This window comes from Papilio xuthus, unplaced genomic scaffold (assembly GCF_000836235.2).
Source record: "Papilio xuthus unplaced genomic scaffold, Pxut_1.1 DF827789.1, whole genome shotgun sequence".
In the NCBI taxonomy this organism is placed as follows: domain Eukaryota; kingdom Metazoa; phylum Arthropoda; class Insecta; order Lepidoptera; family Papilionidae; genus Papilio; species Papilio xuthus.
Window position 1 is genome coordinate 332464 of NW_013530860.1, and position 24920 is coordinate 357383.

Below are 24920 nucleotides of genomic sequence, written 5' to 3' on the forward strand. Positions count from 1 at the left end.
CATTATGGAATATTTATACCTACTATTTCTGTTCAAGTCGTTAATCTTTGGTAAAACAAATCTTCGTTGCATAATCTATGATTGGTATATCAACTTTTTTTTTTTGAACAGGACACAGAAACAAGCTTGTCAAGCCAACTCATAAAGCTCAAGAAAACATAGGTTAAGTACTCTTAAAATATTAGTTAAAACGATTGTCCATGATTAGATGTTCAACATAATATTCTGTCATTTTTCATGTCCATTTCCCGCCTTGACGAGGTCATTGGTCCATCTGGAAGGATGGCGCCCTACACTTCTCCTACCATTTGCGAACATTCCAAGACGTTCTTCTTACATCTTCCTTTTCTAATTTAAAAGATGATAAAACAAACAACCGCTAAAGATATAAAAAAATCTGACAGTTCACATGTGACAAAAATTGAATCTGACAGTTATCTAGGCTAAACCAAAAAGAGAATATTGAGTCCTAAATCCAGCTCAAACTAAATACAAAGCAAGCTTTTTATCAAAACGCAATAACGAAAACCCAAATACGTCGTACTAGAAGCGAAGATTCACTGCCTGTTTTGGTATAAAGCCCAACAGCTGATCGCGCGACGTTGCCACGCTTCCCCGCCCCCGCATCCCGCGCGACGTTGCCACGCCGCTGAGGCGATCGACCGACCGCCGCCCTCCCGGCCCCTGCTACACCCCGCGCGCGTAAAACTAGGAACGTTTTCTCAACGCTCTAGGCACTAGTGAACTGAACTGAACGTCCTAAAATTACTATTATACGTGCTAAAGCCTTGTACAGACATTTTATTACTTCAAAAACTTTTTTTCTACTTAAATACCGGATATCTACCTATAGTTACATTTGCCAGAGAAGGAAACGTTCATTTTCTATTTTGTTACTATAGAAAAATGAACTTGAGATTGTAGCTTTAAGGCGTTTCCCATCCCTGGTGTAAATTAGAATGAATGACATTTCAAATTAAATATATCTAACTGGAAGGACGGTAAAGCGCATGTGCGATATCGAACGATTTTTTTTACGAAAGTATGAAATTGATTTCGTAATATTATTCCAATGTCTTAACCATAGACAACTCTACTTATATTCGGAGTTACATCAAAAACCATAGTCAAGGATAATAAGGCATTGTCCACTTCTTAACTAATTAGACACGCTAGTGGATCCGGCCCTACGGATATAAGGCCGCGTACACACACATGTATGCAGCAGATTTGTAAAGGGGAAATTTATTCTGTACGAGTCGAAATCAGTGAGCCGAAAATACCTTTATAATATGATAGAAGTTAGATTTAACCAGTCAGTGGAAACACACGTAAAGAAACTTTTGTTAAATAACTAACGTAGACATATACGAGTTAGCTAGATAATTTTGTACTTGATTGACAGTTGGTTCCTGAGACCGAAATCTTTGTATAAAACATATCGTTATCCCTGTCATTATCATTGACAAAACAGAGAAAACAATAATTTATTTTAACAGGTTTAGAAACCTAAGGTGAGACAATAGAAAAAACAGTCTGCTTGTCCGTAACCGTCAATAAAAGAATCACACCAAATAAACGTTGACAGAAAAACCTAGTTTTTGTAAACATAATGAAAGTGAAATCAATATTATATCTTACTAATAAATGGGAATGGCTGAAATTTGGCATACATATAGAACATAGTGTAAAAGAACACATAGGCTACTATTTTTTTTTATAGGAGAAGGGGGCAAACGAGCAACGAATCGCCTAATCCGACGATGATCCGACGCCCATGGACATCCGCAACACCAGAGGAACCGCAGATGCTTTGCCGGCCTTTAAGGAAGGTGATATTTCTGTTATTTTTCCGCACGGACAGAGTCACGGGCGACAGCTAATCTTCTTATATATAAAAGAAAGTCGTGTTAGTTACACTATTTATAACTCAAGAACGGCTTTACCGATTTGGTTGAAAATTGGTGAGAAGGTAACTTAGAGCCAGGAGACGGACATAGGATACTATTTATTCACTTTTTGAACTTATGCCTTGCAGAGCTGCTTTTTATTTAACTAACTAATATTATAAATGCGAATGTTTAAATGGATGTCATGTGGATGGATGGGTGGGCTACACTAATTAAGTTTTTTTATATAACGCGGACGGAATCACGACAGCTAGTTCATTGTAGAACTTAGTAAACATTACGTTATCAAAACAACAGGTGCATTAAACATTTTGCGACGTAACGCAACAATAATATTGTATACATTTCACAACATTATTATTTCGTGTAACACGAAGTGCGCAGATGTGAAATTGCGCGTTTGACATACGTCAGTGTTGTTGACAGCTTTTCGGTATGGTTTGGTACACAAAATGTACTAGAGAATTTAAAGTTCCAGGAAGTAGTTTGTAGTGAAATTCAAAATGTATTTGGACTTGATTTACACATATTTAACATTGTATATAGCTAGTGTTAGCAAAATACAGGCTCTTGTACTATAATAGTAAAATAAGTGTCTACAAAGTTAGTGTATGCAATTTAGATGTAAGGATAAATGTTTGTTGGAAGATAAATCCAGGAGGGCTTAACTGATCTCTTGGCATAAATGTAAGACATAGAAGAAGACATAGGCTACTAATTAAGTTTATTTTCTTTTAATTCCGCGTGGACGGAGTCGCGGGCAATAGCTATTTAGCTAATCAGCTGTAAATCATGTCCGAAACATCTATATAATAATTAAGTCACATAAGATGTCAAACAAAATATAGAAAAACTTACTGTTAGTGTACTTGTATGGCTTATTAGATGACATAGTCCAAGGCTCTCGGGACCAATATTTAAAACGTATCATTATTTAATTAAAAGACGAGAAATGGCGACAGAAACCCTCTTAATATAATAGCTCGTACCAAATTATAAGAAACCGTACATTTACAGATGCAAATTACAACATGTAAATACATATATTACTGATGTAAGTAACCGAAACGACTGAGGGACCAATTAGAATTAATCTGTAAGAAGGGTAAAGACATAAAGATTTAATAAACAACAAAAGATATAAAGGAATAAAAATGTTCTACAACCATAGTATACAAGAACAAATTATCGTTATCTTTGTTTTTTCAAAATGAATAAGAGATGGATGTATGTTTTAACAGTGGTAGAGCCCGCTTTAACATCTTCGCACGAATAGTCCCGGCTCGCCCGGTGAAATACCACGACCATACAGAAGATAGGCGGCAAGTGGAAGTAATTCCACGTTTTGTCTGATGAGTGTGCGTCCCGGAGGCCTAATTCAGTCCTTTTTCCCTACCCACCCTTTTTCTTATAAGGAAAGGATGGGAAGTGGAAGTGGACTTTCCGGATGAGATGATGGGAAGATGCATGGAAAGGGAAAATATTTTCTTTCTGTGCATCCTCTCCTCCGTCGATTAAAGGTAGGCAACGCATATGCAATTGCGTATGTCTATGGGCAACGGCCACTTCGCTACTTCATACATTTTTGAAGTTCGTTATGGAATACCTTCGAAGCGCACTTTTTCTAACACCGCTGATCTTAGGTCTTAGCTACAGGCTACGTTCATGACCTTGAATTTCTCCACATTTAAAAAAAAATAACTATAAAATAAAACACATCATAATTATTCTTTGTTAAATCGAGGGTCAAGTTCACTTGTCATTGTAATTCAAAAACGTGAGCGTTACAAAAATGTATTTGGCTACGAATTTAGTAAACACATCACGTAACCATATTGTTGTGGAAATACTAAGTTCCTTTCAAACAGTCGCATTTAAATTTGAATACTTTTATACTTAAAAGGCAACAAATTGCTTGGTGCAAAACAAAAATAACATATTTTAAGAACGTATTTTCGTTTAGCTGATATATAACAGAGTTTTAGATGTATGCCAATTTATTGGAACTATTTTAAACATCGTTATAGGGATATTAACATAACCAAATATATTTGATTTAAGTAGGTAAGTAGGGCTAGTACTTATGTCATGCGGGGACTATACATTACGCAAAGAAAATCTCTTTTATCTCAGCTTTCCTTTGCATAATTTAGGCTTTATTCCACTACTAGTTGTCGCCCACGACTCTGTCCGCGCGGAGCTTAAAATTAACAGCCTATCTGTTCTTACAGACTATGTTTTACATCTATGCCAAATTTCAACGTGATCCATGCAGGTGTGCTGGAAATACTTTCTAATAAACATCCATCCATCCAATTGCAATTATGTGCACCAAACTAGAATTAAATATTGCATTAAATTATTAAACTTCACCACAGACCTTATACACACTATTTCCGTAAATCCTGTACACATTTTAATTATATTTATAAATATATAAGCAGGGATCTGAAAGTTTGGATTCAATCAGCACAGGCCCTGTTACAGATCACCGCGACACGCAATCGCCGACATCAAAGAACGGCCGACAGCTATAAATAATCGCCCTAACTGGACGCAATCGAGTAATTGTTTCCTGTCGCAAATCCATGCTCATTCAGGGCTGTCACAACTAATATCAAACTATCACATTTATCATCTTTCAATGTATCACGACCGATCTTTTAGGGTTGTCATTGCCAAAAAAAATGCAAATTTTTGGTACAGATTATTAGGACGATTGTCATCATCAGCTCATTATAAGTCCCCACTGAGGTGCTCGGAGCCTATCCTAAGTTAGGGGTGACTAGGTTAAGTCAAGCACGCTGACCCAAGCTTGTTGGTTGACTTCACACATATCTTTGAATTTCTTCGCAGATATGTACAGGTTGCATCACGATGTTTTCCTGCACCGTATGAAGGACGATTGTATTTTTTTAAATTTCATGTTAAATAAAACAGCGATATGCAGATTTTTATAACATTAAAATTTTCCAATGCATATCTGTATATCAAACCAGGCAATTGACGATATACGAGATGCAAATGCAATTTGCAATCAATAACCCTCGTCTGTCAATAGCTAGAGGGATGTCAGCCGCGTAATTATTACATCCCTCATCATTTGTATACAGTTAGAGAAATTAATTCGCTCCCCACTTAGGATCAAATAACGTACAGTATACTGTAACCGTAAGAGCTATAATCTGGCGCGTGTTGTTATGACAAGTTTTCGTCATAATTGTAAGTCACAAATGACTGCACCGAAATGTAAGTTGTTTTTTTTGTAGCAAACTAAATAAAGTACTTAATTGAATCGGTTTTTGCAAAAAAATATATTCAATAAAAAAAAACATCTACCTTAATTACCTATGTATTTTCGATCAACAGAATGTTCGATTCAAATACCCGTTTCCACGCGTGTAATTTAAAAAAAAAACTAGAGAATTTTTTTTGCAACGCGAACGCAATTTCGCACCAAAGAGGCGCGACTCAGTATAAAAACCATTGAACAGAAATAAAATTCAGACTCGAATACGTTGGTACGTGAATGCGTCGAATCCATTTGCATTTTCAATTCCATTGGTTCGAATCCGGCAGCACTTCGCACTGAAAAGCATCCAAAAAAGGCCTTTTCTAATGGAACTTTTCAGACCAAATGTAGAAACGACCCGAGGGGGATCAGAGGGGGTTTCAGGGTAGGTTCTCGAGAGGCGTAACTTTTTGCTATTGTTGAACTAACTAATGGAGTTAATGGAGTGTAAACTTCATGCACAAACAATAGACAACCACGAAAATTAACTCAGGAAAAACATGCTGTTTGGTAAACAAGCTGCAATTATTTGAATTTAGAATAGAAGCTTAGGATCTTGTTTACTGCACACAAGTTAATGCTTGTCTTACATGCAATTTAACTATGTTGTTATTGGGTTAACTAACACAGAGTTTATAAATTGAAAACATGAGCATAACAGCCATAATCCTTTTACTAAAACTATATATATATTTTTAGACATTAATTACAATCCTTTGGCGCGAATGACGTGCTTTCGTTACAAAGTCTAGCGTCAGAATGAATCAGAGGGGACACAAACGTCGACATTTTAGTAAGACTAGTGTTGAGTCAATACACTGGCTCATTTTCGGATTTTATTCCTAACAATATTTACATTAAAAATTCCAACTAACTCTATTTTCGTAAATAAGTATTGCGCGGGAAGTGGACAATGGTGTCTAGGCGTCTACATTTTGTCCACTTCCCGCGCAATTCTTTTCTCTTTTTCATTTATCTTTTTTCATAATTAAAAAGGCAAAGGTTCTTAGTGGCCAGTTTGCCATGTCTTTGGCAGAATGTTTGGCACTCAACAGAGCACGTCATATAAAGCATCAAGGTAAAGTTTCATGTTATCCAATTAAAAACAGACAACAAACCCAACATTAATAATAATTAAAAGAAATTATCTTGCGAATCAGTAATTTAATGCAATCAAAAACAATCATATGGGTGTAATTTGAGGACGCAAAATGATACGACTTGTTGACTTCGTAATTTTACTACGACATTTCTAGCCAGAATACAGTTATGTTCGCACATTTGTGATTTCACGATGGCTCCTACAAGCGGAGCGTCGGTGGCTCACTGGTCAAGCACTTGACTTGCAATCTGCAGGTCCTGGGTTCGAATCCCGCCATGTACCAATGGGCTTTTCGATTTACATATGTACATTTATCCGTTCTTACGGTGAAGGAAAACATCGTGATGCAACCTGCAAATATCTGAGAAGAAATTCAAAGATACGTGTGAAGTCAACCAACCCGCACTTGGCCAGCGTGGTTGACTATAGCCTAATCACTCTTAACTTAGGGTAGCCTCCGAGCCTCTCGGTGGGGACGTATAGTGAGCTGATGATGATGGCTCCTACAGACCGATACATCTGACGAAAAGAGCTACATCTCTCAAGTTGGTGGTTGGTGAGAAAATACCATTTTCCAGAAGACCTATTTTAGTATACCTGTGTTTAACATAGAATGAGTCGTATGTTAAGACTTTATTTCTTTAAAACCTCATGATTTAACCAACATAGTCAAATTTTGTTTTCAGTAATAAAGATCTTGTACATTAGAGTTCGAAAACCGTGATCATGCATGCAAGCTTCGATGCTAAACTAACTAGTTCTTTTTATTTCAATACTAGCTATCGCCCGCGACTCCGTCCGCGTAAAATGAAAAAAAAAACTTAATTAGTTCCCGGTAATAATTCGAATTTTTCTCAACTTTTAAACCTTCCCTACACCTCCAAGAACATTTCAACCCCAAGATAAGATAAATCCGTTCATCCGTTTTCGAGTTTTAGCGAGAATAACAAACAGCAATTGATTTTTACATACATATAGACTAAATAAATTATTGAATCACACAAAAAAACTGCAAATTTTAAGCTACATCTATGAGGTTTCGTTTGCTGTACTGACAATAGATTTGATTCCAGTGAGAAATATAATTATAAAGCATTGTTCCAGTGAAAGCTATGATATATTCTATACAGTAATGGTCCAGCGCCCGCGGTACACATACATATGTATGTAAGCGGATCAGACGTTAACAATAGATGGATAAGACCTCGACTTTCCATACCAACAATGAGACATACAAACCACATACAATCTACATACAAAGAGGTCAGCATTCCCCGGCTATGAAACGGTGAAATTTAATTAGGGTTAAATGTAACAAGGGATAATCTTCCTGTTTGTGTGTCGCAATCGTTATATTACGTTAACCCTTTGTTCGCCGCTTGAAAATTTAATTAGATTTTTATCCCTTTCATTTTCTCTTTCTGGGACGAGATACAACACTTTTTTTCATAAAACAGCCTAATTTATTTTAAAAAATTATTATAAATATTTTACTTTAAAATAAGTTAAAGCACGTCCATTATCTACTCTCAATTTTACTATTATAAATGTGAATGTTTAGATGGATGGATGGACGTTTGTTTGACCTCCAGAACGTCTACACGGATTTCGATGAAATAACATACATATAGAACAAAGTCTGGAAGAACACATAGTTATTAATTATGTTTTTTTTTAATTCCGCACGGAGGAAGTCTCGGTCGACAGCTAGTATGCTTATAATCTAAAGTGCGTCTTATCTTTCTATCACCACTTTATAAAATTACGTCGAAGACTGCAAATCAAGCACAATTCTAAGAATCTGTATACGTGTTTATATTTCTTTTATCTACATAAGAAACCATCCGATACTCAGTAATCCTACACGAATAGATTCGTCGGCACTGCAAAGGATCTTTACCCAATGTTTATATAGCAAGTTAAACCATAACATATTTTTTCTAGAAATTAAACAACAATGGCCGGATGTGATTCGCGATGATTATGCTGATAAACCTGAATTCACAGAACATACATTTCGTTAGTTGTTTCAAGTTACATTTATATAGTAAAAGCCTAAACAAATTATTGCACTGTAATCAAAGATGTAGGTAAATTAGTTAATTGCTTACTAATATTTTTAATGTGAGTGTTTATCAATGGATGTTTGTTTGAAGGTATATCCAAAACGCAGATAACATTGTCGTGTTCTCGGAATGTCCTCTAATGCTCGAGATGATGCTACAAGAACTCGCCATCGAAAGCGGTAAAGTTGGACTCACCATGAACACCAACTAAACAAAAATTATCACGAATTCTACGAGAAGCGATTTCAGGTGACCGCTCGCTCGTTTGCCACCTTATGATGTAAAAAAAAAAAATCCGGCAGCTATTAACTTATAAACATAGAATAAACCAAACTAATAAGAGTTGCACAGTATTTCGTCAGAAGGAAGCTGCGAACTACTACGTATACATAAATTATTATGATAAATGGTCTTCCAAACCGATCTTTGTTTACCTCCATTAAAATCTACACCAGATCTTGTTAGCTAGTTAAGATGTAACTAATATTATGTATGAAATAGATAGAAGTTATCTCTAGAACAGTTCAATGGATCTCGAGGCGGGCGAGCAATCGCGGGCGACAGCCAGTCATCATCATCATCATCAGCGCACTATACGTCCCCACCGAGGGGCTCGGAGCCTACCCTAAGTTAAGGGTGATTAGGCCATAGTCAACCACGCTGGCCAAGTGCGAGTTGGTTAACTTCACACATATCTTTGAATTTCTTTTCAGATATGTGAAGGTTATATCACGATGTTTTCCTTCACCGTAAGAACGTCGGATAAATGTACATATGTAAATCGGAAATCGAAAAACACATTGGGTTGAGCACCTGAGCCGCCGACGCTCTTATTTAACGGCGACAGCTAGTTCTTGATAAAATTACGTTAAATTTTAAAACAACGATCCGTATAACACCTTATCTACAAACTCATTGTTCAAACTAACAAGTTTATTTTAACGCTCAATATGCAAGATAATAAAACATATTAAAGATTCACACCAGATGGCGATGTGTTAATTATGCATAAAATGTTTTATCAATAACAAATTTTACTTTCAAAAATTTGTGGTTCCGTAGTTTTATTATTATTTTTTGTTAATGTAATAAAGTTTAATTTTTGAAAATAGAAGAACACATAACGAATAAGTACTGAAATACATGCGATAATATAATTAAAATATCTATAAAAATGCAAATTAAATTTTAAAACCCGTAAAGGAATTTGCAAATTACACAAAAAATCCTCTTTCCTTGGATGTTTCGAATTTATTAATCGTATTTACTATACGTTGCTAATGTATCGTGTGGTTAAAGTATGTAAAGAAATTAAGACATAAGTGTGTTAAAATAATAATCCACGTATAGTTTCACACCTGCGCTTGTGTTGATCTTTGGACTTGGATCTTTGTGTAGCTCTAGTTAAATATTGCTTCATTGAAGTACATATAATTAATTGAACTTCTCAAAATGGACTTCAACCTTTTTTACAGATAACAGTGGAATTTAGGTTAATATTTATAATAGTAAAAAAATAGAACAGGGATATTTTTGTTCTGATTATCGTTAGTCTAATGAATAATTATTTGGGACTAACAGTCAAAAATGTGTTATCATCATCATCATATCATCATCATCAGCCTATACTAGTCCACTGCTGGACAGGCCTGTCCCATGGCACGCCTCTGAGCACGATCCTCGGCCACTTTCATCCAGCTCTTGCCAAATGTGTTATATTAATACGAAATATCTAACGTTTTGTTTAATTAATTCGTGCGGATCTCTAAAACATCATAAATCTATTATTAAGCGTCCACAAATAAAAAATATTTTGTTTCGCATAGCTACAATGAGTCACAAAGGTCGACTCGCGACGTGTTCGAGGTCGTTGAACCTTGCGGTGAGGTAACCTCATGTAATCGACTTTTGTTTTTTTAATTGCATTCGTCCGAAAACCAGTCAGTCATTAATTTATAACTGTCCGCCACGCTTCTATGCTTATTGTGTGCCAGTGTGAATTTTATGACGGTAATTTTTTATCTATGGTCACAGTTTGACCGCGAAATGTAGATTATATTTCGGTTAATATTATTTTTAATTACAGTCCTAAAGAAATTTTTGTTTTAGAGCTTCGAAAATTGTACTTAAAATTCAGAGAGAGAAGAAACTTAACATTTAAATTGTTTTATTAACAAAAGTATAAGTTAAAACTTTAAAATAGCAGACATTTTATCAGAATGCAAATTATTATGCTGGTTTACCCCATGATTTAGTAGTAGGTATTTAAACTTCAATCTAATTTATACAAGGATAGGCAGAGATACTCGCTTCCTGCCCTCTTGTAAAGTGCACTCAGCCTGAGCGACTTTAAGTGTACTTAGTTTAAAAAACAAGTTAAAAAGATATCAAACCCACTCTGTGAACACCTTTAGAGTATACGGAGTTTTAAATAATACAGAATAGGTAAAGGTATATTTTAATTTGATTAAAATTAAGTCAAACTTAAAATGCAAGGGTGAATAGGGGGCATTTGGTGTTACCTAGTTTACTGATTACATAAATATTTATAGTTTAAACAAAAAATAAACGTTAGTATTTTAGTCAAAGACATATATTACAATCTATGGGTTTTTAAGACAAAAATCTACGTTTAAAACATTTTAAACTTATATAAAAACGGTGGTCCTTCATCAGGGTTAGTCGGACTGGTATTATTTCGCGGACGCGGCCCGTCGCTCTTCTAGTCTTGTCCATCGAAACCATAAAAAATTCCATAAAAAGCTTCGTGGGGCCTTCTAATAACCCTCACTATTGTGCTCCGAAGGCTATGTCTAGAGATAGTCTATGGTTGATATTGTCTATGGTTATTCTTAGCTCATTATTAATCCTAAGTTCTAAGAGAATTCTAAAATTGAAAATATTTGTAACTCTTTGGCATGTTAAATTTAATTTACAAGACGTTATTGTTTGTTTTTTCTTTTCTCAACCCAATTTATTTATTACATCGAAGTAAATTTTTTGTGATGAAAGAAAAATTATTAGAAATTTAATATAAAAATATTGGAACAAATTTAATTCGATGAAAGTTTGTTGATAGAAGTTATATGACAGGAGAAATTTTTCTCGGAACGTAATCTTCGTAAACAGTTATTGGAAAGAAAATATTAGAAAAATATTAGTATTTTTCCATCTGTAGAAAGTGTATGCCGGGCTACTAGGGGGAGTTAAGAGGGGTGGGGATTGACGTAGGGGGAGGTGTGCGTCCTAGACGACCTACGATGTAATACTGAATGCCCTCCGGGAAGGACGAATTGTAGAACTGTTGCGTCACACAATTGAATTATGAAATATAAAAATAAAGTTTTTGTTAAAATATTTTCATAAAAGAGAATAATATATTTTTTATTTAAATATTAACCACGCAACTTTTACAAAGTCAAGTAGTTGTAATATTTTTTCACTAGATGGCGTTATTCAAATCATAAACTAATCACAGATTAAAAAATTAATAATAGTGTAAATTAACACACACCAAATCCATAAAAAAATAGTATATTTACTCAACATTTATTCAAATTAATTAACTTTTATATTGATGTTGACATAAAAATATTTGCGATCAAATGTTTGTTTTTCGAGCGCTCGCTCAATACGCAATTAGAATCGCGTTAAAGCGCAGAACCGTCCTCTTACGAATTAATTAATCAAAACGTTATGTAATTAATTAACACTAATTCCTTAACAGTCCAGCCGTTTATTAATTAATGAGTTTGATTAATTTAATTATTAGCAAAAAGTCGGTCAAAGGTTAGAAGTTACGTTTCAAGATTTATGTACCAAAGACCTTGTTTAAATTACTTTTTTTTACGACACAAACTTATTCCGTCGTCATCCGTCATATAACATACATATTGATGTTTATTAGTATTTTAACAGTTAATTTTCTTCGTCAATACCCATATAAGTAAACATATGCTTTTGTAAATGTTTCGGCAGCGCAAACTCATGGTAATTGGTAACATATCAGTTGGCATTTAGTTCGAAATGCCGATTAATATACGGTACGTGCAGAATTTAATGCGTTCTTTTAATAAAATCAAGATATAAAAGAAGCAATTTTCGCGGCGTAGGAATGTTGATGGCATTTCGATATGTCGGTATGCAGTGCGACTCGTTTAAGAAACTTCAATCATTCAGAAAAACATCATTGATAGCGCGCCAAAATCAATTGATATATATTTTTTTATAAATAAAGGCAAAGGTTGCATGACATTCTGCCAGAACCGGAAAAGATGACATCGATCCAATATTTTTTTTTCTCAAGATACGATAAATGGAGCGTCATTGCGATCCTGTTATCTAATTATGGTAGGCAGAGATAAGATCAATTGAAGAGTTTTTTTAGACAAATCCTTCTAATCTAATTTGTCGCATTAGTTAGACTTCTGTCTTTAAACGAAATATATATTTCAAATATCTTATCACTAAAATTAGGATTCCGTTATATTAGTTGTAATAATGAAATAGAAAATAAATAATAAACAGAAATTTATTGTCTTTAATTACCATAACCTAATTAATAATTTTAAAAAAAATTACGTTCTCAAACTTAAGTTGCCAGTAAAAAAAAAATAGGGCAATTTCAATTAAAACGAAGCGTTGGTGCACGCTGCAATAAACTCTGTAACGCCCTAATAAAATAGCTTTCGGGCGTCTACACCGCTCACACTCGAGCTTACGATATATACGCGTCTCTTTCGCACGTACGTCACGCGAACAGCCTTCAGTTGGCTCCATTGATTGCCGGGTCCCGGATATTCGAATGTACATAGTATATGTAGCTTTGAGCTTCGCCAGACCTTTACTTTGCGCAAATATATTACGAATGTAGCATTTCGAGTGTTACATAAGATTTGAAATTGCAAAAATATTGTGACATTTTTTGTACTAGAAGATATTTTTGTCCGATTGGGTAATAATTTTCAAGGTCACGCTTGTATTTATATTTATATTTTTAAAAGCAAATTAGTCTAATTTTCAGCCAATCTAAATCTAGTCTCAAAAGTTTGTTGTAATTAGTACAATAATTATTCCTGTAAACATGAATCTTACTAATATTATAGACGCGAATGTTTGGATGGATGTTTATTTGAAGGTATCTCCAGAATCACTGAACGGATCTCGATGGAATTTGACAAACATATAGAACATAGCTAGTTAGACAATAAAGGCAACTAATTATGTTGTTTTTACTTCGACGCGGACAGAGTCGCGGGCGACAGCTAGTTAGATTTAAAAACTTTTTAACAAGAACTCAACAATAATAATATAGCAATATTTCTATAAAGCCAATAAAGTGTGGATGTGATATATTTGATTACGATCCCCCTGTTCTCTTCCACCCCCTAACCTTCCGCTAGGCAACCTGGTAGCCGGGGGTTAGGGGGTTAGAGGGAGAGTTCATGGCCTGTACAGGAGTACAAATATAGGTCATGGAGGCTCCAAATCAAATACATTTGTAAAGAACCTTCTACACTCGAGGTTAGAGAGAAGTTTAAGTGATGTATACGTACTGTAAGGCTGATATTAGAGAGTGTTCCCAATGCCGAAAGATTTAAAAACATGATTTTTTTGATGAATTTACGATATTAATATCAAACCAAGTCATTACTAGAATAAAAAGGAAACATAAAAAATCCAGGCTCTCCTCGTTCTTGCAACTTGTATGTAGGAAAAGCAACCAAGATCGCACCAAACACATATTAAAAACGGTCTAGTAAAACAATATCTTTTATATAAAAATCAATAGCTGTTCGTTAGTCTCGCTAAAACTCGGAAACGGCTGAACGGATTTATCTTATCTTGAAACGTTCGTTGAGGTCTAGGGAAAAAGGTTAGGTAGGGGTTTAAAAGGTTTTTACTTTCCTTCCACGCGGAAGCAGTCGCGGGCGACAGCTAGTTTACCCGTCTAGTAAACCGTTTATACGTCCCTTTCTATTAATATTGATCAAAGATGTCACATCTTATTTGGAACCTACTATAAGTGTAGGTTGTAGGCAAACGCTTTCGCGTAACTTAATTGCCAAAATTGGGCTCAGTTTTTGGCAACCCAGTCGCTGTCAAATGCCAAACTGTAATCATTGACTTAAATGCCAAGATAGCAAATGTAAAGCTGTAAGCACACTAGAGATTTTTAGTCGCCCGATAGTTTAATCATGGTTAATCAGTACGAGCATGTAATCGGTATAATTTACGTACTTTTATACATTCTCATATTGAGTGCACGATCAAACTAGGGAGCAACTTAATATCTCTAGTGTGCTAGGGTTCTAAAGGCAACATTGCCTAAACTCATAAACAGAATCATTGCTACAAGAAGAACCAAAAAAGTTGCCATCTGTTTGTTTGTTTGTTTACGGCAGTGCAAACCCACGTGTTATTTAAATATATCTTACTACTTTAACTAATATTATAATTGCGATTGTTTAGATGGATGTATGTTTGTTTGGAGGTTTCTCTGGAGGCTGAACGGATTTCGATGAACTTTATCATAATTGTAGAAAATAGTCTGGAAGAACAGATAGGCTACTTATTAAGTTTTTTTAATACTGCGCGGACAGAGTCGGGGGCGACAGCTACATTAAGTTAAAGGTCAGTGTTGGGAACGTTTTATCGGAAAACAGATTGTCTCGTGTGCTATTTGACAAGAATAGTAAATTAATAGAAAATCGATTCTGACAGGTGACGTGGCCTTATTCCTTATTCATACAGAATATCTACGATAAACTGTCTATACTTAGAACTTGTGTTTGTCTAGATTTAAAATGCAGCCCATAATTTGTTCTAGACACATTCTCTTTGTAAAACGTTTAATAATGTCAAGATTTGACGGGCGATTTCCTTTGAAATATACCATCGGCGTCACTTCACACGGGTGCTTGTTTAAAACAAAAGTAGTCTATGTTATATAGGAATAATATAGCATTCTTCATCAGCAGCTCACTATACGTTCGCACCGAAGAGCTCAGAGCCTACCCAAAGTTAAGGGTGATGAGGCCATAGTCAACCACTGGCTGGCGATGGCCAAATGTAAGTTGGTTGATTTCACACATATCTTTGAATTTCTTCTCAAATATGTGCAGGTTGCATCACGATGTTTTCCTTCACCGTAAGAACGTCGGATAAATGTACATATGTAAATCGGAAATGGAAAAACACATTGGTACATGGCGGGATTCGAACCCAGGACCTGCAGATTGCAAGTCAAGTGCAAGAACATTTTTCTTCTTATTCATATTTGTAAGAATTTTTAATATCGATCCAGTAGTTTTTGAGTTTATCCGTTACATAGGAAGTACAATATTTTCTCCTTTAAATTGTAAAGAAGTTCGGTAAATTCCAATTTTTTATTTTGAATCCAAAGAAGTCATTTAACGTCTACAAATCAGGGTCGGAAAGAATTAAAAAGAAAGTTTTCCAAGGACTTAAACTTTTTTAAATCGTTAGAAATATGTACAAAAGTTGGCGAAAAAAATGTTTGAAAACTGTTTATGGCTTCGTATTGAATATCGAAAGGTGGGTGAAAACTTTACTTGGAAATTTGTGAGAAGGAAAAAGGTCACTCGAGACTTAACCAAAGTTTTTAACAACCAAAAACTTTCAAACAAGACAACTAAAGACTTAACTTTTTTGTTATAAGAGATGGAATGTCTCAAAGGTACCTGGTTCTAAAAATAACCATAGGTACACTGATTATTGTAAAAAAAAACTTTAGTATAAAACATTCATACGAAAAGAAAAGAAAATATTATCTTTCCGTGCGTTCTCTGTCCATTAGGCAATGCATCTGCAAATGCGATGTCTATGAGCAGCGTTTGTTTCGGTTTTTTGGCGAATTTATTGTTTACTCATTTGCTTCATTATATAATAATTTTTTTTTTTAAGATTTCAATAATAGTAAACCATGTTATAACTCTCAAACATTTTTTGACATTTACAATTAAAATTAAAAGTCGTCAGAAAAAACGAAAGACAATAACGTCATGTTCAAAATTAGCTTTTAGTTTCGCACTCAGAGTAATCCGACTCTGGGAGCGGTAGTTACTTATTCAGTTCCTTTCAGTTTTGTCTTTACATTTTAAAATATTCCGTTTCAAGGCGACCTACATTCAGACATATAATTTGCAGGCGTCGTTTAACACAATTAGACACAGCTCTTTGCGACGTGGCCTTTTTAAATATTAAAAAATACCACGTCAGTTCACCTCCACGTATATTTTCTCATCGTTCCTTATGTATGAAATGACAGCTGATTAGTGACGTCATATTCATAACGTTATAAATATATACATTTGCTGCTTTCGTGAATCTGCAGCTTATCTGACGTTCTTACGGTGAAGGAAAACATCGTGATGCAACCTGCATATCTGCGAAGAAATTCAAAGATATGTGTGAAGTCAACCAACCCGCACTTGGCCAGTGTGGTTGACTATGGCCTAGTCACCCCTAACGTAGGGTAGGCTCCGAGTCCGTCAATGGGGACATATAGTTAGCTGATGATGATCATGATTAAATAAGAAAACGTGGACCAGTTACTGCTTAAAAGGAAAAAATACCCTACCGAGTCAATCGGGTAATAAAACTATACTCGCATTTGACTTGGCACATCAGGAACAAGAGTACTAATATGCGCGACGTGCCATCTCAAGCACTCACCTAGACTAACTTTTAATTGACTCGTATGCTAATACAAAGCTGTTTCCTCTCTACTTCCTCCATCAGCTCAACGCTGGATAATGAAATCAATAGATTTTGCGCTCCAATAACTTGTAAAAAGATAAGAGAACTTAATGCGCCTGTTGACCTGAGCCTGACGGAAAGTACTATAATGTGATATTATTGGAAATTCGTTATTTGATGTGAAATATAGAATATATTGATAATTTAAAATCACTCCGAATTCCTCACTTTAGATATTGTCCAAATTATATCTAAGTTCTGTCTTTTTTTTATATTATAATATATCATAAGGTGGCAAACGAGCGAGCGGCCACCTAAAATCGCTGAAATAGCGAAGTGACCGTTGCCCATAGACATACGCAACCCCGCATATGCGTTGCCTACCTTTAATCGACAGAGGAGAGGATGCACAGAAAGAAAATATTTTCCCTTTCCATGCATCCTCTCATCCGGAAAGTCCACTTCCACTTCCCATTCTTTCCTTATAAAGAAAAGGATGGGAAGGGAAAGAGGACTAAATTAGGCCTCCGGGACGCACACTCATCAGACGAAACGCGGAATTGCTTCCACTTCACGCCTGTCTTCTGTGTGGTCGTGGTATTACACCGGGCGAGCCGGGCCGATTCGTGCGAAGATGTTAAAGCGGGCTCTACCACTGTCTACAAAAAACGAAGCTGTATTTCAAACGTATTAATTAAAATTAAATTGAAAAATAAAATATCAGTCATGCAAAAATCCTCAAATAATAATAACCAATTCAGTTCATTTTAATATAATAATACTAAAATACGTTGAAATATAAATACGAAACTCATCTGTCGTGAAGGCAAACATTTAACTTTTCGCTATTTCAGTAATATCGATCTGTCCCAAACATATAAAGCCTAACCTAATAAACCCAAGGTATGAATAGAACAAAATCAACCTTTGATTCAACTCAGAATATCCGCGATCAATTAGAATCCCGTCCGTCTGAGTTATTTATAGTCAGCTATTTAACATCTCCCAATCAAATATGTCCTACTTTAGTTCAATTGAAACCTTTACAAAACCATACTGTTATCTTTATCTTATTCAAAGAGATTGAAAGAGATGTCATTACAGGTGTTCCAGTCGTCAAAACAGCTCGTATTCGAACGGGCGTTTTTTTAAACGTTATAACGCGGCGATGTCGACTCTAGTGCGATGAACGGTTTAAAATCAATCTTGTTGACTTCACCCAACGCTCAAAATGCAACAACGCGTGATAAAAAAGCATCGCGTTTTAAAAGTGCTGCTTATAAAGAGATAAATGGAGATGCATATGCTTTTTAAGGCGTTTATATCGCGCGTTAAAAAAGCGCCCGTGCGAATGTTGTGATCGTGAAACTATAATGTCTGTTGTATACATTCAAAAAAACTCGCTCATTCAAAAAAACATTCGCTCCCACAGAAGCTCGAAAGCCAATAAGTCAATTCATTATTTAATTTTTACGAGCTCAAAGTACTCGGTCCATGAGTCCTATGAGCTCGTAACAAAAAAAAACCTTATTAGTAGCCTATATGTTCAGGCTGTGTTCTACATCTATGCCAAATTTTAGCGAGATGGCAGCCGTTTTGGAAATACCTTCTAAGCATTATCAATCCAAACATTCGCATTTATATTAAGTCTTACGTTATTATTCTTGGTTACCTTTTGAGTTATGTAAGTTTCAAAAGGCAATGAACATAATGTGGTTAGTTTTTAATGCCAACCGCGGCCTCTACCTAGTCTGACTCATTGTAACGCTAAGTACACGTAATTAGGTACAGTTGTGACGTCACGCGCTGAATTTGCTCCCGAATTAGGCTAAGTATACATGTAGCATGTATCACTACTAAAATTGGAGAGTAATTTGTAATGAAAATTATTTCGTATGTGTGTTTATGGCCTTATTTTTTAATAGAAGTTTGTGATCGGAATTGAACTAGAATACAGGTGCACAAATATTAAGAGGAAAGTTTTTCAAAACTGGAGTTACCGTCATATGAAGCTTGGTTAATTTTAACATATTACCTAGGATACAGATACACAATTGACTAAAATATGTCTAAGCCGTATGATTAATGCGTTTTTTTTTAATTCCGGGGTAAATCTACATATGAAGCTGGTTTAGTATTGGTCAATTTCAATATATTGCTTAGGATTATTACTAGCTGTCGCCCGCGAATCCGTCCGCGCGTAATTATAAAAACATAATTAGTGCAGACGATGTTCTATATGTATGTCAAATTTCATCGAGATCCGTTGAGCCGTTTTGGAGATATCTTTAAACATTCATCCATCTAAACATTCGCATTTATAATATTAGTAAGAAGTTAAATTATTATTAAATGATATAACTTATTTAAATTGACACACTTGAGGGCACATGATAGATATATTACTGAATTTGATTGCGAAACTGTCAGACTGAATAACGCAGCGATGCGAGCTCTACATTAATATTCATCGAAAGTCAATGAAAATGCAAAACCTCTCGACTTATAAAGACAAAAATATTTTCATAAAAACTTCGATAAAATTCCATTGATCCGTTACAGAATATGTCCTAGTCCCGAGATGGCGAAGCAACAGCGCGCGACACAATATTAGGCATGTCATTGACTTCATTATAATGAATTCACTAAGTTTAAAATAAGTATTATATGCCGAATGAGCATGAGTGATTCCTACGCTACAGAATGTTCGTAATCATGTCAAAATTATTTAATGGCATGTCTAGACGATTTAAAAATTAACACGATGATTCAGGGTTCGCCACACCTGCCTTAGTCTCCTGGAGAAAAATATCAAATTAAAGTCGGAATTTTATCTTTACCTAGGGATATCCTGCGACTTCATCAGCGCAGAATAATAAAAATAGCCTATAATATGCCCATGTGCATCACCTACCTTCCTGTCAAGACCCGTCCAAATCGGTCCAGCCGTTCCGGAGATTACCCGGAACAAACGCGATCTTACGGACAGACATATAGCCAGAGAAAAAATATTAAATATACATTTTTCTTTATCAGCAATTCAAATACGTCACGTAAACAAAATATGATTTATTTCCGACTAAACATAGACACTCAAATTTTATTAATACGTATAAAGACTACAAGGTAGAAGATACTCCTTCATTGAATGATTTGAAATTTATGAACAAAAAAATATAATAGCAATATTGAGAGAACGTAAAAGTGATAATTTTAATTTTCTAACCTAGAAAAGTCAAAGTGACAGTTGAGTTTATTTACATAGATAATAAATGCATTGATAAAGCATAATAATATATAATAAATTCAATAATACCGTTCATATTATATCTTCATTGATGAGAAAAAAATTTATTGATTTCTTTCATTACTTCTAACGTTTTCTTTCCGTTATAAATGTGTTAACGAAGTTGTCCAGCGCATTTTTTTATCGCATCTTATCGAATGTGTTAGAAATATAAATGAAACACTATTCATATAAAATTATTAACTCTATTTGTCTTTTATCGCGTTAAAAACGAGCAAGAATTTGTTGTTAATTGATTAAATTATAATAATATTTCCGTCAAGATCATATGAATAAGTTGGAAAAGAATTTCTTTTAAATTTTTATATGATATTGCTATTTTAAATCAAATAAATTTTATAAAACGAATTATCAAAGAGAATGCTGAGGCCTCCATCTTACTAATATTATAAATGCGAATGTTTGGATGGATGTATCTTTAAATGTATATCTAGAACAGCATGGATGAAAAAATAGGCTCTTAATTAAGGTTTCTTTTGTTAATCCACGCACACCGAGTCGCGGGCGACAGCTATTTCTCTATTTTCACATGAGACATATTTCTTTGATGCAAAAGCATTTCGTAAATGAAGCGAATCTATGTTACTCTGTAATAGGTAGCTTATCGTATTTACATTTTAAAGATTTCACGTACGAAAATACTATTTTTTGTATAAAAATCTTTTGTATGCAATTTAAATTGCATCCAAATATTATTTATTAAAAACACGCATAAAATACTCGCAAAAAGCGTATAAATTTTTATAACCCGAAATCGGCGATCGGGATGAACATCAATTTCCCGCCAAGTACACGTCAGATATGTTTTACAGATAACATATATTTTTTCATTTTTAAAACGGTCAATTTTTTTTTCTATTTCGCTTGTTATTTACATGCCTAAGTAGTTTGCAAGTTTCATGGTGTGATGTTATATCGGTACAATTAGAAATTCCGCACTAATCATACCACAGATAAGAAAAGTTTAGCAACTAGCTCATGCGAGTTTGTAACTATAATTTTAAATAATTGTTTTTGAGTCAAAAATAATTATTTTTTCTTTTATAGTTTACAACACCCACTTTATGAATAGTTACTTTATGAGTTGTTAAAAATGAATATTATTCTTTTTATGGAATGGCATACGTCAATCGTAACGAAAATATTAAATTTTACACAATAATTAGATTGCAAATAATAAAATCACTTACTTGCCAAATAGTGGATGCCATAGGTGGAAGGAAGCAGGGTCGTGCGGGTGCGGCTGGGGATGCGGCGGGGGCTGCGGCGGTGGCTCGCCCGAAGTCGTGCTGCCCACCTCGGGCTCCTCACGGCGGCGGCCCAGCGCGGCCGGAGCGGCGCTCGCTCGCCGAGCCACCACGCTCGATGCCGCCGCCGCCGCCGTCGGCTCCATCAGGTTCTGCAGCGACTTGACGGTGATTCGCGGTCGCGGGGATTCTTGCGAACTCGGCGAGCTTCTTTGATGGCTCGCCTCAGACTGCTTCACCGATTGCAGATAATTATTGTTCGGATAGTACGGCGACGACGGACTCTTCTGGTGCCCGGTCCGAGGCGATCTCTGGCTTGCGAGAGCCGGATTGAAATACGGTATTTGTAGACCCGGCAGCGGCATGTTGGGTCGAATGTTAGGCGTCATCCCGGAATACATGCCCTGCAGAAAGGGGTTGTGGGGCAAGGGCCGCTGGTTATTGTAGTTGTGAGCTATGGGACTCGTTCGAGCGGACGAGTGCGGTTTACCTTGATGGCTCTTTGTCGAGTGCACATAAGGGTTCTGGACGTCGCTAGCTTTAGACAGCTCCTTCATTTGGGCCTCCAGAGAAGGTTTCGATCTATGGGGAACCGGAGGGTTCGCTTGGTTCATCGCCTCCTGCCACATGGCAAATTGCAATCGATTATCATAGTCCATCGGAGGCATCATCGGGAAGCCTGACGGACCCATGAATCGTGCCGAGGGATTGAACATTTGGGACAGGTCGTTGTAATTGACCCCCGAGTATCCGGAGGAGTTTAACGCCTTTAGGAAGTCCATGTTCTGAGAGCAGGCCGCCATCGCCTCTAGCTGGCTGAGGTAGGGTAGCCACAGCATCTGGTTTAGAGCCGCGGAGGTGGCAGCATCTATATCACCGGCCAAAGCGTCCATAGAAGGTATCGGCTTGGGTTGGTTAGTTTGATCCGGCTGGGGCGTGTTGGATTTTTCTGCACTCGAGCTGATAGCTGTCGCCGAGCTCTTCGGCGGGGCGGACTTAGATTCTTTTAACTTTGGAGATGTAAGCTTTTTCTGATCGTTTTCTATAATCATTTGCTCCAACTGTGACAGCGCTACGACGCTTATGTCTGGATCTTGCAAGACCGCGGGAAAAGCGAACGCCGCCGGCAGCATTAATTCCGGTCTTTGAATCAATAACCTTGGGATTTCCCTGCCAGGGGCCGCAATAATTGCATTAAGTTTATCCTTAGGGACTAAAAGGGGATCTGGAATGTTAAATTCGGAACTCGTTATCAAAAGATGTAGTTGTTTTAATGGGGACATGTCGACTGTCGGTTTTTGGGCGACTCTATCGGACTTTTTAGATTTATCGACGTTTTGATCTTCACTGCACTTATTAAAAACTTTAGTTATCTTGACGAGGTCCTCGTTAGATTCTCTTCTCATTTTTTTCTCCTGCGGCTCACCGAAATCTTTATTAAGTTTTCGCATTTCATCGGAACAGCTCGAAACCGTGGGACTTGCCGATTTCCTATGTTTACCCAAATTCAAGGGCTCGCATTGCTGTTTTGTTATCGTGACCTCTGATGTGTACATTTTAGGCGATGGCGAGGAAAGCAACGTTTCCAAAAACAAGGTCTGTTTACTTTTTGTGAGTGGCATAGTAAATATTTCCGGCGAAGATGGCACGGCGGGAATACCGCTTGGTTGCGGTGACTGCATCGCATCCGACTCTCTTGAGGGCGCCCGCGGTATGTCTGTCCTGCGCGGCGACGCATGCGGAGTGGGCAGCCGTCGATGCACACTTAAATCTTTAGGTTGTTCGTCACTTTTGTCCGACAGGTTGTCTTCTATCGCGTTTGTGGTGTGAGCATCGCTAGCCACCACGTGTTGGCTCATATTCTTATCGATACTCTTTATGCTCAGATCGGTGGGCATTTCATCGTTACTAATATCATCCATGTCTTTCATATTTTCTGTAACGTGTATCGCGGGCGCCATCGCCTCTTCGTTGCACGTTTGCTCCTCGGGCACGCACTTCTCCTCCATCTGATCGGCGACATCCGTGTCGGTGTCGTGGATGGGTTCGTTCACATCGCTGATATCGGAGTACGCCGGCTCCGTCAAATTCGGTCGCTGCTCTTCAAAAGATTTTTCAACGTAAGTCCCATTGGGATCAGGTACGGGTTCAGAATACATCGTATCATTTGATATGACGTCATTTTGTAGCATCTTTTCGGCACTATGATCAAATTCTATATTGTTCAACTCATTCGTCCCTCGTATGTCTGCGTTGCCGCTTATGGTTTCCAGGGAACATTCGGTTCGATCCTCGCGTGGGAAAACTTGATCTGATATGAATGTCGGCTCAACCATTTGCCGGTGCTCGGGCGGTTGCATGTGATCGCCTATGTGGTGCAGATGCAGCAAGCCCTGCGCCGCGGTGATGCTGCTCTGCCCCGGAGATTCTAGAGAATGCTCCAGGCGGTCGATGATGTCAGCCACAGGGGCGTCGCCGAGCAGCATGTCCTCTTCCTCGTCGGCGTACTCTCCGGACCCGTGCACGAGGTGCGCCAGCTTGTCCAGCGTTTGCCCCAGGATTTGGTTGTCCTCGCATCCTTTTTCAACCAGAGACTCCAGTAAGGTCTCGTCGTGGGGTCCATCCAGTTCTGGGAGATAGTGCGCCTCGCTGATAGTTTCGAAGAGGTCCTTGTGGGCGGCGACGTCACTCGGGTACGATTCGTCGGTGCGCTCGCCGGGCGCCGGCGCCTTTCGCTCGTAGAACATCTCCTCGGTAGACTTCGGCTCTCCGAGCTCGAACGACATGTCGTCCCGCGCGACCTCCTCTGTGGGCAGGAAGCCTTCCAACTCGAGAAGCCGTTCCTCGCGCTGCTGGTTAAACTCCAGCTCAGCGACCGCCAGGAGATTGTCCAGCGGCGTAGGCGTCGGCGGCGCGCGGGGCACCGCTATCGTGTGGGATGGGATGTGCGACTCCAGATCGGGGGTCAGCTCCCAGTCAGTGGGGGGCGGCGTGCGGGCGCGCCGGCGGGACCGTGCGTAACGCCTGCGCCCGCGCCGCTCGCGGCGTTCGCGCGCCTGCGGGGGCGGCGGCGGCGGCAGACGAATAGAGTTGTAGATCTCGGTGCGCGGGATCACGCGCCAGCCGGCTGCGGTGCGCACTATGCGGATGCGATTCCGCTGATCGTAATCCTCACAACGGACCTCCTGCACTTTGCCGTCGAGCTGTCGCGCCCAGAGGAAGACGGGTCGCAGGAGCGGCAGGGGCGCGGGCGGGGACACGGCGGCGCTGGCGCT

At 37.5% G+C, this 24920-nt stretch overlaps 1 protein-coding gene across 1 annotated transcript in view; it reads right to left on the minus strand.

The window, feature by feature from the left end:
• Positions 1–24680, minus strand: part of LOC106115508 (uncharacterized) — a 69261-nt gene extending 44581 nt beyond the window's left edge. The window contains exon 1 of the mRNA XM_013308928.1: positions 21589–24680. Within this exon, the coding sequence (XP_013164382.1) occupies positions 21589–24431 (2843 nt within the window). The 5' untranslated portion in view covers positions 24432–24680. The remainder of the gene's footprint in view (positions 1–21588) is intronic.
• Between the last annotated feature and the right edge of the window lie 240 nt (positions 24681–24920).